The following is a 15501-nucleotide window of genomic DNA, read 5'->3' on the forward strand; positions in this document are numbered from 1 at the left end:
CACTTGAAGTGGGTGGTAACGCATTCGCAAACGGGAAGGGGCCCCGATGGGACCCCTTCCCTTTTGTGAATGTCGCTGAAAATATTTTTTCAGAGCAGGCAGTGGTCCAATGGACCACTGTCTACTCTGAAAAAATGAAACCAAATGGTTTCATAATTTTTTTGAATTGCAACTCGTTTTCCTTTAAGGAAAACGGGCTGCAATTCAAAAAAAAAAAACTGCTTTATTAAAAAAAGCAGTCACAGACATGGAGGTCTGCTGTCTCCAGCAGGCCACCATCCCTGTGAGTGCAGGGACTCGCTATGGGGTCGCAATTTGCGACTCACCTCATAAATATTCATGAGGTGGGTCTTTGCGACCCCATAGCGAGTCGCAGAAGGTGTCTGAGACACCTTTCTGCATGCACTTTTGCGAGTTGCAATTTGCGAGTCGGTATGACTCGCAATTTGCAAGTCGCAAAAATATTTCTTCCTACATCTGGCCCCAAGTGTCCACATCCTAGCTCAACACAGACCCTCAATAAAGAGCCATCTTTCAGATGTTACTTAAAGCCAGACTACTGCAGAGTCAGGGGAAAATGTCTGCAAGCATAGAAGCCTTGTTATGACTAAATGCAAATTTCTTGGATTGTGCTATACTCATGTACAATGTAGTGCTAATTGTGCTACTGTGATAATAATGATCATCACAAGAGTGCGTGGAATGATAAAAGGGAAGTAAGGAGCAAAATAAGTCATTTAGAATGCAGCTGTTGTACTCATTAGTCTTTATTATGTTTTCCCTAATAATCAGGATGCACATTTCTACATTATTTTTCAGCACTGAGGTATGTTCAGATTTTTGTCTTAGATAGACCTTTTGTCTCCTTTCCAAGCATATACAATTAACATGTGAAAAGAAGAATTAATATGAGACCGTAAGTCCAAGTCATAGATGTGCAACTTTTCTCATTACTACGTCTAAAAGATATGAAAACCTGGATCCATGAGACCACCCTAGCTGTCATTTCCAAGGTCCCGGGGAGGAGATAAAGCCATCTGAGGTGCCTAAGGAACATACCCACCCAGCAGTCATGTCAAGCAGGTAAACAGTTCCTCACACCTACCAAGACAACACTGGTAGTATAGGCACTCAAGACATGTCATTGCCAAACCAAGACATGAGCTGTTCCCATTCCCAGTTCCACTGCCCTGATGGCATTCTGGGGATGTTCACTCTCAAAAGGAAGATGAGTAGAGCATGTCACATTTTAGAAAAGTTCCACTCAAAGAGTAACTTTAAATGGCTTTTTTTTCTCTCTGGGAGTTACACATTTTTGGCTACAAGTTCAAAGGAAGTCAGGTGGGCCAGTTGACAGATTTTAATAGATATTTCTCTTGAACAAAACTACCTTTTGGTGTTCCATGAAAAGATGCTTTCCATTTTGAAGGAAACTGCTCAAACGTAGCTGTGTTTTAAAATACTCACTGTGGCAACTTGTAGTTCTAGGTTGGACCAGGTATATGACTAAACTTAACCCGGAGCACCTGAATTTCTTGTATTTTTAGTGGACACTCTTGTTAAGGGGTAAAAGCAAAAGAGAATTCTTAAGGTAATAATGATCCTGGAGTTCATTTAAAGGTCGACATGTTTCTTGCCACATATTCCCACTAAAGGATCAATGGCAATTCATCAGGGCCTGAATATAGAATCTAATCTACCATGGTGAGCAACCCAGGTATGCATGATTAGAGTTTTTAAAATATATAGTGCAGATTGTCACTGGTGTACCTGCTCATGAGCCAGACAATTGGTTCCTTTGACACAGTAGGGGATGTACTGTTCAGTGGAATGTTTCTTTCTTTATACAGGTCGTGCATTGTTGTTATTGGATCCATCTGTTTTAATAAGAGTGATTTAAAATTAAAATGGCTGCTAGAAAGAAGAACCTACGAGTATCAGTCCTTTGTGGTGAACCTAAAAGGCCCTCCAATAACCCAAGATCTATGAAGTAACATTCTAAGGCACTTGAGATACGCTTCTTTGAGAATCGGTGTAATAACATCAAACTGGGACACCATCTAACCTGCTGCTCTCTAGGGTGTTTGTAAAGATTCTTCTCTTGCTTTTAGAGTTTAGAAAATCCTGTTATGTCTTAATCTATAGTATACCACATGTTTCCCCATACCCTTTAAATGGGTTACAAACAAAAAGTAGAGACACTGGTGAATATGTTTTTTATGGCATTTCTCTGTTTCTCACAAGTGTCATTTTAAAATAGATAAATGCACAAAAAGGGTATTAATATACTGTATGTAATTGTTAAATGTTCAAACAAGGTATTGTGTGTCATTGTTATTTTAGCCTTGACTTAGTGGTGAGAGGGGTAGTGTCTATGCAGTTTGGCTCATTATTTCTTCCTTTATGTCTGTACCAAGACTTGGCTAGTCATCTATCATCCCTGCAGCTCCTTCCTCATCAGTCTTTTCCGATGGGCAGAGCACTGATTTCTCACATAGGTCTTCCTCTCCTAGTACTGTGTGGCAGGATTTGCTCTCTCGGAAATTCCTCTCACTTGTCCAGGGAGTCAATAGGGTTCCCAGCCCTTATATCTGACAGCATGATGAATCAGGTAATGCAGGTTTTCTTTTAAGGGACACTTGCTGTCCAATGGTAGAACTGCAGTGTTGGAGGTGAAGAAAGGAAGAGATGAACACTCTTCCACTGGACTGCGGTGTATTGCAGAATCTTCTGATACTCGAGTGTGCCTTGCGCACTGCACTTCTTTGTGCATGAGGGAGCAACTGCTGTTGAAAAAGCTCCCCCTAGCTTTACAGTTTGCTTCCCTGTTAGAATTGCCAGTCCCTCAGCTTCTGGTTATGGTTCTGAGTGGGAAGTACTGGAGGCCAAGGAAGGGACCACCCAGGAGGGTGATCTGTAGGTACCTGTGTTTTCCTAGTAGAGTGTGGGTGTACAATCCTTCAGAGTCACCTTGATAGCTTAGCAATTGTGCATTTGGAGAAACTCACAAGAAATCTCAATAAGTTGAAAAAGAATTCCACATCATTAAAACCAAAAATGTGTTGGAACTTAAAGCAAAAGCAACGTAATTTAAGAATCAGCCTTCTGATCCCATGTTTTGACTAAAATACTTTTTTACAGCCTTGGACTGTCTCTCCTTGTGTAACTCTGAGCTGTTTTCCTTCAATGTGAAAGATGTCAGCAGGACTCCAGAGGAGGTAGATGGCCAGGTATAATTAGTTGGAGACCCTATGATCCTAGCCAAAGTGTTTTGCTGGACTGCTTTCTTAAATAAGCATACATCGTTCTCTTCACGCCTCTGCAATGATAGATATTTTTCCATTCAAATGGAAGTTTCAATTAAAATACTTTATTCGATCTGTGTTCCATTCAGTGGCAGGCTGAACTGTTCTATGTTAGATATTATTCCATTCAAATGGAAGTTTCAATTAAAATACTTTCTTTGATCTGTGTTCCATCCAGTGGCAAGCTGAACCGTTCGAATTATATGAATGATCCTATTAATGTCTTAAATTTAACAATGCTACTCCTTTATATTTCTGCCTCATTTTTCATATTGTTGTTACCTTCAACATCATTCACAGTACAAATCAATCATCAGCATGATCTTTTTCCACAAATCAAAGTGATATTACACATCTACACACTCTCTCCTGGCTCCTGTGCTCTATCCTCTCTACATATTATATTACAAAGAAACAGAGGTTCTCATTTGTGATAAACTGAATTAACTAGTAAAATGAAGCACAATGGCTAGATACAAATTTACTGTTCCAAAATACAAAAGAGTAGTCAAAGACTACACTGAAGAGTACGCAAGACGGCTGTTCGTAACTCTTTTTCAGCAATCCTCGTGTGGAGATGACTGTGGTCTCCCGCCTTTGTATGTTAATCTGGGCATCTTAATTTGTGCTCTGATGTCTACGTTTCTACAATCCCAAAGCTTGTTTTTGGAGCTTTATTGACAGATTTTTGTCATTCTGGCCATTGTCAACGCCTTCCAGCGGCACTTGTGTAGCTCCTTCTCTGTGTTTCTCACTCTGACTTCCCCAAGTATTTCCCTCCTTTTTAAACACTTTGGGTGTTTGTTGGTCTTCATCTGTTGCAAGTTCTGAGGGAGACTATTAAGGTGTTCTGCTATACTGAGGCAGCTAATCCTGAAGACATTTGGAGCCTCTTCAATCCATTTAAAGCCACTTCATGCCCATTCAGCTCACTCTTGCAGCTTTCTGCTTTCTCCCATTGTGACGCTTTTTCGTTTTTTTCTTCCTCGGCCTTTACCATATGTGTCTTTTGCTCGCAATAAATGCTTGAGGCAGAAAAGAAGTGCCGCTCTGCACCGGAAACAACAAACATAAATTAAGCTACTCCAATAGCATAGCAAGGATATGTATCACTGGTAGAATGGTTAAAGTTGGAGAAAGAATACGTGAAGATCCCGAACTTGCTGGAGAAAAATGTCTTTAATTGCAGACACAGTCTGCCTCAAGAGTGCGCGTTCTTCAAAATACAGCCAACACGTGTTTCGTCACTCAGGTGACTTCATCAAGGCTGCAATACAATGGTAAAGACATGCTTTGTATATATTGATACCCAAAATTAGGTAAGACACCAAGAGTGTCATATAGTAACCTTGAACAGGTGCAAGCAAAAGGGGAGCAGTAAGAAATGTGCAACCCGAGAACCAGTTTTCTTTGTTTTGGCGCACTTAGTGGAAGAGATAAACCTGATGTGTATCTACTTCTCTGAGCCTTTGCTTTTTAGCAGAGTGCCATTGACACTGGCTGTCTCTTAAAGCCACACATTCATAACAGTGGGCTACAAAGCTGCTCCCAATTATTATAGTAGAAATCTGCCACATATTTTTAACTAGAGATTCCTCAGTGAAGGTTTCTTCTGTGGTTTCTTCTCAATAAGTCTTTCACAAAATAGATATGAATCTTAACCAGTAACCATACTTTCCTCATTTATCCCACAGGCTGAAAAAGCTTTATTAACAAGTGAAGATCATGCTTCCCATACATGCACAGGGGACAGATAATTCTCAACACATGTCCTATCCAATAGGAAGGAACCTCTTAATCATGGAGTGTTTTATAGGGTTACACTTTTGCATAATACAAAATTTACTTGTATTTTCTTGTAGTACAAGTTTAAAGCAGGCGTGTCCACACTGGAAGAGAAGGGAGTGCTTCATGCTATATATTCAGTCTACCCACCAACTATGTAAATGAATATCATTTAAATTTGGCAAATATACAGGTATTCCATTTGGATATCCTGAAAATATGGCAAGGATGAAGCCATTCTGGAACCAACTTTGGCATATACTAGGTGTCAAAAAACAGTGTAGAAGACGAAATCACTGCAAAAGAACACATTTCACCTACTGGTTTCTTCCTCTTTTGTCTTTGTGCCTTCAAAGCCCTCTTCAGATTTTCCACCTGTGCATCATCATCGTCCACAAACTCCTGTAAAAGAGAATCCAGTGATGAGAATTAAAAAAATCCTACAGGCAACTACTTTGCAAACTGCTACAAGAAATGATGCCCACGGATACCCAAGATAGATCATGGAGTGAGCTATATGGTCTTTACACTGAGGGGTGACTCGCTGGTGAGATGTCCTTCAGCAAGAACAGCAGGCTGGGGCGGGAAATTCAGTTCAAGTTTGGTGCACATACTGTTCCACCCTAGGAAAAGCAATATTTTTCACCACCCTCCTGATATTTAACTTGCTGCAGAACCAGCCATTTGTCAAATTCAGAAAAGTGGATTTTAACACACACTCTCATCTGAAGAATGTAGCACTGAGCTGCTGGTGCGCCACCCATTACCACCATCCAATGGGGAGAGAGGAAGATGAAGGGCCTCGGCAGCCGGGTGCAATATAGCACAAAGGCCAGAGGAGCCTGCAAATTCACAACATAAAATTGTCTCCTTCAATGGAAAAGTCTTCTGCATAATCAACTGGTGCTTAATACTGAATGACTGGAAACTACAATATTTAAGGACTATTGAAATAAGTTGGGCAAATATATGGATTACAAAAACTCATGAAAGTGGGAGATATGCCTATAATTCTGTATGCACGGAAAATAAAGTGTAGTGAACACTGATAGTTTTCAGCATTATGTAATCAGCAACTACTTCTGTGAACAAGTCCCTCTGTCTGGACTCATCTTAGGCAAAATTCCCAAAGCCCATCACACACTGAACATGTAGGATGGGTAGTTCAATTGAACCGGTGCGCATGCACATTTCAACTTATGCTGAACTAGGACAATCAAACGTATGGCCCTGTGTCAGCTGGTTTAAGAGTGTATGCCAGATACAGCATTTATAAAAATTATGTGAGCTAACTGTCTTTTCAACTGTGACTTTAACTATGTTGTAGGACTTATTACCACTCGCTACTTACACTGAAATGTGGTCACATTGCATGGCCAGTCTTGGAAGAAAACATGCTGAAACAAGCGGAACGTCCATGGCTTGGTAAACTATATGGTAATCAATGTGAATCCATAAGTTATTTCTTATCCTACTTCGTGTCCATTCACACCTGCACAGGGAGTGGAGGGTGGTAGCAAATGGTAAGATAAACTGCTTACCGAAAACAAACAAGAGAAAGCCACCAGAAGTGGACTGATTAAGAAGAACTACAGAAATCTTCAGTGAACACATCCACTAAATCTAGTTCCTTTGTGACTTTGTACGCCGTTCTCAATCTCTATTTTGGGTAAGGCTGAAGGTCTTGATTTGAATGTCTGCTGTGAGAGCTTATGACCTCAATAAATGTAAACAAAATATGTAGTATAGTGGGAGACAAAGCAGGGCTTTGGATCAACCCTGTTCAGCCATTGCTTTTTATGGTTTGTCATTGTTTATTTGGGTTATTTATCAGGGCTGTGTCATTTTAAGGATGGTTACATTGTCCCATTTGCCTTCTCATTAGAGTTTGGTGTTTGAATCAGTAGCTGTGTTAAACTGTGTATTCAAACAGACATGCAGCTTGAAATTGAGACCCAGGGTTGGTTTGTTGATGTATTTGTATTTCTGGCACAAGGACCATTAATGGGAGTATTGGCATGAATTGAGCAATGAATGTTTAACATCAGCACACAGTTTTGACCGATTATATGAGACGGTAAACCAGAGCCAGTTACCCAAGCTTGCCATTGCCATCACGTTTATCGAAAAGGGAGTATGTGATAGGATATGGGTTTATCTTTGCGGTAGTTTGCTTGGCTTGTGTGAAAGAAACCAAGTTCCATTGCAAGCCTGGCGAGAAATTAAGTGTAGGTCCTTACTAATTAAGCACTTGATTGATGAGATTTACTGAACAATATATTATTGTAACTACAAGAGCAATCACACGGTTTTTATTGAAAGTGGTTGAGGACACCTGCGGCGGGAGCACATACAGGTTCTTTTGCATGGACATTAATCCCTAGGGGATTCTTTTAGTACATGGTGGATACTATATCCTTGGAAAATCCCAAAAGGGTATCAGTTTGTCTGAAGAACTCCAGAATGATGTCTAGCACTTTTAAAAACACAAGACAGTTATCATGTAGATAGGCCACTCAATCTGCTCAGAGGTAGCTAACCTGATCCAGGTATCCAAGCTACCCTGACAAAGTAAACAATTATAATCTATTTCTTTGACTCCTAGCTGTACTTTGAAGTCTACCTCAGCAGCAAATATTAACAAAGCCAACCTTGTTGGTGTTAGTATGGTAAAAATGTCTAAATCACAGATGGTAGGTGTAGTAAAGACATCAGCAGTGCATATTTCCTAATTTAGTAACCTTGAAAGTGAAACGATGAGCTGGTCTTGTAGGGATTCAACGTAATGACCAGCATGTCATACACAGATATGCAGCAAGCACTTAACTCACTGAATCATCCTACTATCTTGCATGTTCAATTATTTATATTCTAAACTCTATACCATAAAAACACATAACGCTGTTCCTGAATAGGTATTCAAATGGAAAGCTGCTCAAAATACTTTAATGTTATTGTACTCTGATTAAGTTAAGATTTAACCAGTAAAAACGGTTGCTTAAACCAAACTCAATCAAAATGTGTGCTTCAATTACAAATCAATAAGTAACGGCCAATCAACTTCCCTCTTTAATGAGGGTCTTTAAATAACAGGTAAATAAAATCAGATAAAAAAATATAAAAGAGGCTGACAACATTTATTTACTGCCACGGATATGGTGTAATGCACAGATCAAATAATTTGTTTTCATACAGTATTTGCTACTAATGGTTTTGCCACACAATGTGGGATTTGAAGCTCTGAATTGAGGGTCACATGAGTATAAAACAAGTGGTTATCCCCCAAATCTATTGCATTTCTGAGCATAGAAACCTCAACTGTAAAATTGGACATTATATTAAAAGAGAGACACAGAGAAGGGGACATTGCCCATCCATACAAGGCAGACATCCCTCTGACAGATATTTCGATTCTTTTTCACACACAACCCGATCCTGTAGCAAAGAACAAGGTCTGTGACTTAAAGTAGCATGTTTTACTAGGACTGACGTGCATTCTGCACTTATAGAGTAGGGGCGGGTGAAGATTACAATTCTTTACAACGGCTTGAAATGTTGCCCTCCATAACGAGGGAGAAGTGGTCTGACTGTACCCAAGGCGAAGCTTAGCCTGTTCAGTCTGCATGGTGAACTGATTTCCTATTTCTGTGTCCCATCCGCGAAGAATGGCAGGAAAGTTTGCAGGCTTCACACTTTTCAAGGCATGCAGTTTAATGAAGCAAATACACAAAGTTACAAGTGACCCGACTTTACAACTTCTTACAAACCCATCATAATATGCTCTGACTAAGAAAACACGAAAGTCTAGCTCCACCTGCGGACAAAGAGCACGACCAAGGCCGTGGGAATTATGTGATGTGGCTGCTTTCCCAGCAAAAGGCCTGCTCTACAATAAGGCCCGTGCATGGAGTTGCCATGTGGCACACTGCAAGAGGCCGCACACAGAAATGTACTATGAAATGCCATTCTGCTAATGGAATACCATGGCAGCACCCAGACCCAAGTAATTTTGCCTTTGAGTTTGCACTGCAGTTTCATCATAGTTATGGATTTTCTGTACATGCCACATATTTCAATGTCTCCTGCATACCTTTCAGATTTCAAAATAAAACTCTGCTTGGCTCAAACGGATCAAATATTTGTAAAAACGCTGTGTCACATTTAAAATTTTTTAAATCTCTTTATTGTGTTCTTAGGTTAAAAAACATATTCATATAGCAGTTAATAGCCTTCATCACCTTAAGTGTAATCATAGAAACAAAGTCAATGAAACAGTTATGACAATGCCCTCCTCCCGGTCAGTCTCACCCCTTATAACCCCTACTCTCATCTAACATTTCCATTTCAATATTGTTTCTCTCAATCCCTTGGTGTACAGGAATTTAGCCCACCATATGTCATCTTCTTATTCCCTATAAGAAGCCTTTTGATGTTTCTTAACCTTTTTGTGGATCAAAAATGTCCAACAAGTGTCAAACCCCAATGATGTTTGAGGGGTCGTCCGCCTCTAATGTTGGGCTATATCCCACTTGCACAGACCTGGTTTAAATCAAAGAAGTGTCTTTTCCGTAAATTTGTAGACCTTATCCTTCAGGATATTCAGCAAAGCTATTTTAGTGGTTAGATCGATATGGCGCCCCGGGATTGCCTGATACGTATGAGAAATTCCATCCTAAAATGGTCTGCTCCTCTCACATGCTCATGCTGTGTGGGGGGAAATCACCAGTCTGTATGATTTGAATACATCTGAGATCAGGGCTTCACTGCACACACCATAGCCTTTAGGAAGTGAAGCATATTCTATGATGATATTTAAATTGTATGAAGCGATATCTGCTAGAGATCACCGTCCCTCAAGGGGCATTCAGAGCTTAAGTCCGTTCCTCACTCTCCGTAGGTCTAATATTATTTTCCCCAATATTTCATGAGCTAGATAAAAGTATCAGGGATACCATTTATGAAAGTTTTTTTAGATGCTTGACGACCTTGACTATTGCAGATGACCTAGCCTTGCTCTAAAACATACACTAACATGTGCTATAAAAGACATCACTCCTCAGGATTTACACACAGCAAGTGGGCGTGAAGATAATAAAAAGAATCAGAAGTCATGGCACTCGGTATCCCAAACTGTTCACCAATCGAGCTGGATGGAGAGGACCTAGCCATGGTTGAAAAATGTCACCTACCTATGAAGTACTATAAGACATAAAGATGGAGATGGATAGGTCACACCAAAAGAATAGACAATGGCCCTCATTATGACCCTGGAGGTCCCGAAGACCACCAGGGCTGCGGTGGCATTCTTACCGCCGGAAGACTGCCACATTATGAGTGTGGTGGTTTGGCCTCTGCCAAACCACCACATCCCCCGGTGGTAGCACGACGGCGGTAGGACAGCCTGGCTAGAGGACAGCACCTCCAGGCCAGCTGGCCACTGAAGACCGCTGGCGGTATAATGAGTCGGGTTTACGCCAGGGTTTCTGCGGCAGTGGCACCTTTATGAAAAACCTGGCAGAAATGCTGCAGGTGACAGGAAATTCCTTTCCTGTCACCGGAAGATGACTCCCCCAACACCCCCTGCAACTACAATACTCTCCCACCCCTCCTTCCATGTCAGCACCCTCCTCCCCCTTCCATGTCAGCCCCACCATCCATATATGCACATCCACACGCACCCCACATACACTCATTCAAAACACTTACATACATGCATTCACTCACACGCATACACTCCTTCACTCACACGCATACATACATTCATTCGCATCAGACACGCATTCACACAAACATTCCAACACGCACTCACTTCAACAATCATACACGCATTCAAACACGCATTAAATCACCATACACACACGCATTCATACACCCATACACACATGCATTCACATACGCATACACACCTACATTCACACATGCTGGTGGATTTTCACCCAAATTGTGGCGGAATTCCTTCAATACTCGTAATATGGCGGTCTTCTGATGCCTGCAGCCTTGTAATATGGCAGGTGGAGTCCTTTTGGCGTGGCTGTGATGGCGGTGGAAGCATCTCTGCGCTGCCAACTGCTAGCACGACTGCTGGTGGATTCCTGCCCAAATTATGGCAGAAATCCTTCAGTATTCGTAATATAGCGGTCTTCTGGCACCCGCGGCTTCCAGCTGAAGTCATAATGAGGGCCAATATTTCTTCATAAGAACAGCACTCCACTGGTCCCCAGAAGGCAAACAGAAGAGAGGGAAGCCAAAGAAGATTTGGAGGCAAACTATGGAAACAGAAATGAAGCTCCGAACCACAGCTTGGGCATTGTACAGAAATTTTCCAAAGACAGACAGAAGTGGAGGTCCTTAATTGCTGTCCTACATGCCAGTTGGCATAACGGACACTAAGTAATAATAGGTGTATGATATTTGCCTTTTTCTGGGAGCTGAGACATCGTTATTATGACAGTTAGTGAGTTAAAATCTGAAATGTCCTCACCTTAGATGACGTATGGTGAGATGGCATGTATAAATTGAAGATACCAGTAAAACTGGGTGCTCAATAATCCAACTTCTCTTTCCCATCAGTAAAGGACCACATGATCAAGGAGGACACGACAACTCCCAATAAGGACATTCACAGGCAATCCCATGCCCAGAAGCAGTAAAGGGAGGCAACTTCTTGAAGGCTTGTACCTATCCACGCTGGAATATGGTAAATTTTGATTTTAGACCATCCAATTTGTTTAAGTGAAGCCCTCCAAGTTTGCAGTACAACTTTTGTGGTGTGGGATTGATCAGCGGGAATTCTGCTGCCATACACATAATGGGCAGGGGTGGGGGGTTCAACCAATGCCCAGAGTTTGGTGGAATAATCAGTGTCTACGTGTGCACCAAAGATCCAATTGTTAGCCACCACTAAGTGAGAAAATCTATATTAGGAGTCAATTTTGCAGCATACAGAATTTTGGGAAGTAACTGATCATATTTTCAATGCTATATGTATGCACTACAGAGATGAGATTTTTAACTAGATTGTGTGTTGATCCCTAGCTGATTTACTGAGACAAAGGCTTTTCTCCAGCATGATACACCATTCCTACAGAATTACACAGATTTCAAACATAGTGGAAATAATTGTTCTTTGTCATCAAAATGCTTGTTTTCAGAATTCATGAAGAATTTCGGTTTGCATTTTGTTGTTCTCAAAGCAGCAGTTAGCTCAAAATGGCATTCAGGTTTCCAAGAATCCAAATATTTTTAGCCTCTTATTATGTTCTGATCATCTTAATCTTAGTCCCAGTGGGACATTAAGGTACAAAACATATAGGCCCTTATTATGCCCCTGGTGGTCACCAGACCGCCAGGGCCACGGTAGCAGTCAGACCACTGCCAAAGTGCCCGTCTGACTGCGACATTATGACCGTGGCGGAGCCACTATAGCCTGACCGCTGACACCGCCAGATGACAGCCTGGTGGTCTCGGTGGTTGTAACCCACCAGGGCAGCCCTACTTGCAGTGCTGCCCTAGAGATTACAAGTCCCTTTTCCACCAACCTTTGCATGGTTGTAGCCCCGCCATACAAATGCTGGCAGAAAGGGGTTGCTGGGGGACCAAGGGGGCCCCTGCACTGCCCATGCACTTGACAAGGGCAGTGCAGGGTCCCCCATGGAGAGCCCTGTCACGCGTTCCATTGCTGCACCCGCCGTACCGCCACATTAACGACGGCCGGCATCAATGTTAAGGTCCTGTTCACCGCAAGGCCGGCCCTGCGGTGAACTCCTAATAGGGCTGGCAGTGTTCAGGCCACCCAGGTGGCCTGATGGCAGTATGAGCCGCCTGCCAAACTCATAATGAGGACCATAGTCTAGAATAGTGTCTAGCACAGGAGTTTCTTTTTAGAAAGAGCTCCCTCAAGATGCTTTATAGTGTGAACACACAATAAGTTTGAATCCGAGATCCAGAAGAGTGGGTTCTAAAACATAGCTTCAATCAGTGGACTAAAAGATGTGCACCATTTCATATGTTTTACACAAGCTAATTTACTGAGGGAATTAATCCGGAGTGAAAATAAACCACAGTTCCTCTGCTTCAAGGGAAAGACATTTTGAAGAAGGTCTACAAAATTAGTATCATTTTCTTAAGGAGGCTATGCTTTATCTATATCAATGGGTTCTTTTGTAGGATATGCCACATAATATGTCTTTCCCAGATGTGTAACTTGGGAAACTATAGCAATATGATTCCAATGGTCCAAGTATGATGTACAACAGCAGTGCAGCTACAACAAAAGGTTCACTCCAGGCCTATTGAATAAAGAATGCTGTGTTAAGCACCTGCATAGCTGACAATGCTATGATTGCAGCACACTTCTTCTTACATGTTCCTGCAGCAGACTACGTGCAACCAAGGTGAAGCCTGGAGCTAATAAACGTAGTTTATATTTGGGGAGTATAGCCTGAGGAGCATAGAGTGAGAAACATGTTAACCAAGGTTTGCTGTTGCCAGCCTGAAATGTTACCAATCCTGGTGAATATCAAGTAGCAGGGAGTGAATCGACCACTATTCAGAAACAGACAGGCTAACCGCAAGGACCAGGATCCTCAGGGAGCTGCTAGAGCAGATGAGCGACCCTCACCCTTAAAAAATTAGTTAAGCTTTCATCCTTAACCAGGAATCAAGAACTATGACCCCTTGATAAATGCAGGCGAGGCTGATCAGAGGCAGAGCGCGTCTGTTTTTGCCAACAGTTACCCCGGGCAGGCTGAGATCACTGCTGACCTCCAGCCCAGCATATGTTGTCAGCACTGACACTCATGCATGGCTGAAAAGGGTTAGGGTGGATTGGAAGTGAGTCAGCCTGTTTCCTGCTTAGGCTGGGGCAAATCATCCCTTCTGTAGTCACAGAATTGGATGACCTAGTGTACTACCCCCATTTTAGCGCTTCCAGGAAGATCTCCTCTGTTGCATCAGACAAGAGACATAAAGGTGAATACAGAAAGTGAATGGTGGCATGATGGCAGAACGAGGACACACCAAGGCCTCTGCTTTGGAAACTTTGGGCAAAGGAGTAGGGCCTCCCCACCTGCATTAAAGAGGGCTTTAACATATGATAAAATGTAGGCCTTAGCCTACAGGTTTGAGTGCAGCAAACCAATTTGCTGGGGACTTTCTTGTTTATGATCCAACTGGCCCATCCAAGGCTATTTACAATCACTCAACATATGAGACTAAACATGAGGCTGTGCTTGGGAGCAACCAAGATGACTGTAACCGGAGTGGGCAGATGCAGGTCTGTACAACTGAAGACATAATTGGTACAGGGCACATTGCACAAAAAGGCACATACAGAGTCTCATTTAGGTTTTTGCTTAGTCACAGTCTGCGCTCTCTGGGTCACAAATATCACAAGACAATACCGGGCAAGAGAAATGTATGTAAAATACTTCTCCCAATCTCAGGGCAAAAAACTAATCTGCTGACACAGATCTATGTTAGTCACAGTACTATATGGACGTATTCCAGTACAGAGCCAATAAACATGGTCAATCCAAAAGTCTGTAGGCTGCAGTCATCCACGAAATCCTATAACGTGTATTAGATCGAATCTTGGTCAAACTGAAGGTGGAATTCTGTAATGATGTCTGCCTTATCAAGAGCCAAAGAAAATGTAAGCGCATTTCTCCCACAATATAATTCACTCAGTGAATCAGAACTACCTTGCCGACATCTTCGGTTACATCCAAAACACTGACAGACAAAACTAGTGAGACTTGAGATGTGGCAGGCATCTAACAGAAGAACTAGCCAACTGCCATTCCAAGATGGCCAACACACTGCTTTCAAATGTGGCAGCCATATTGGGAAATTAAAGCAAATATACCCTATGTACAATACCATCGCTAAATGCCCTCCAGCTGCTTTGTTTGTTTTATTTTCCACTGCTAGTGTACACCATCTGTCGGATAACAAGTAATGCTAAAGGACAGACTGACCCTACTGCTGACCCTTTGCATCCTAATTATCAATTACGCCCCATTCTGATTAGGACAATACTGGGTAATGAAGACTCGAGGGAAACAAAACAAGGGACGAGTCAGTCTCAACGACGAAAGGTGAAAGCAAAGCAATATAAAGATAGCAGGTTACAAAGGTAAGCAAGCATACATAGCTATGTAACAATCTTAAAAACTATGTTACTTACAACATGGAGTACACTCACTCCCCTTGTTCTGTCAAGAGGCAAAGAAGCAGGCATGGAATGCTCCAACAGGTATAAGAGCAATGACAAAATAACACAAACAAGACCACAAAAGGAACTGAAGAAGGGAAAACAGGTAAAATGCTCAAAGGAGCAGAGGCAATGTACAAACTGAATAAAGTGAGTTAAACCCCACAATATCGACAGGTACAGACTAAATGGAAACCT

At 41.9% G+C, this 15501-nt stretch overlaps 1 protein-coding gene across 1 annotated transcript in view; it reads right to left on the bottom strand.

Moving 5' to 3' along the window:
- CC2D2A (coiled-coil and C2 domain containing 2A) overlaps positions 1-15501 on the bottom strand; it is a 353444-nt gene that overhangs the window by 322362 nt on the left and 15581 nt on the right. Inside the window, exon 2 of the mRNA XM_069202617.1 lies at positions 5412-5492. Coding sequence (XP_069058718.1) covers positions 5412-5492 — 81 coding nt within the window. The remainder of the gene's footprint in view (positions 1-5411; positions 5493-15501) is intronic.

This window comes from Pleurodeles waltl, chromosome 1_2 (genome assembly GCF_031143425.1).
Source record: "Pleurodeles waltl isolate 20211129_DDA chromosome 1_2, aPleWal1.hap1.20221129, whole genome shotgun sequence".
Classification (NCBI taxonomy): domain Eukaryota; kingdom Metazoa; phylum Chordata; class Amphibia; order Caudata; family Salamandridae; genus Pleurodeles; species Pleurodeles waltl.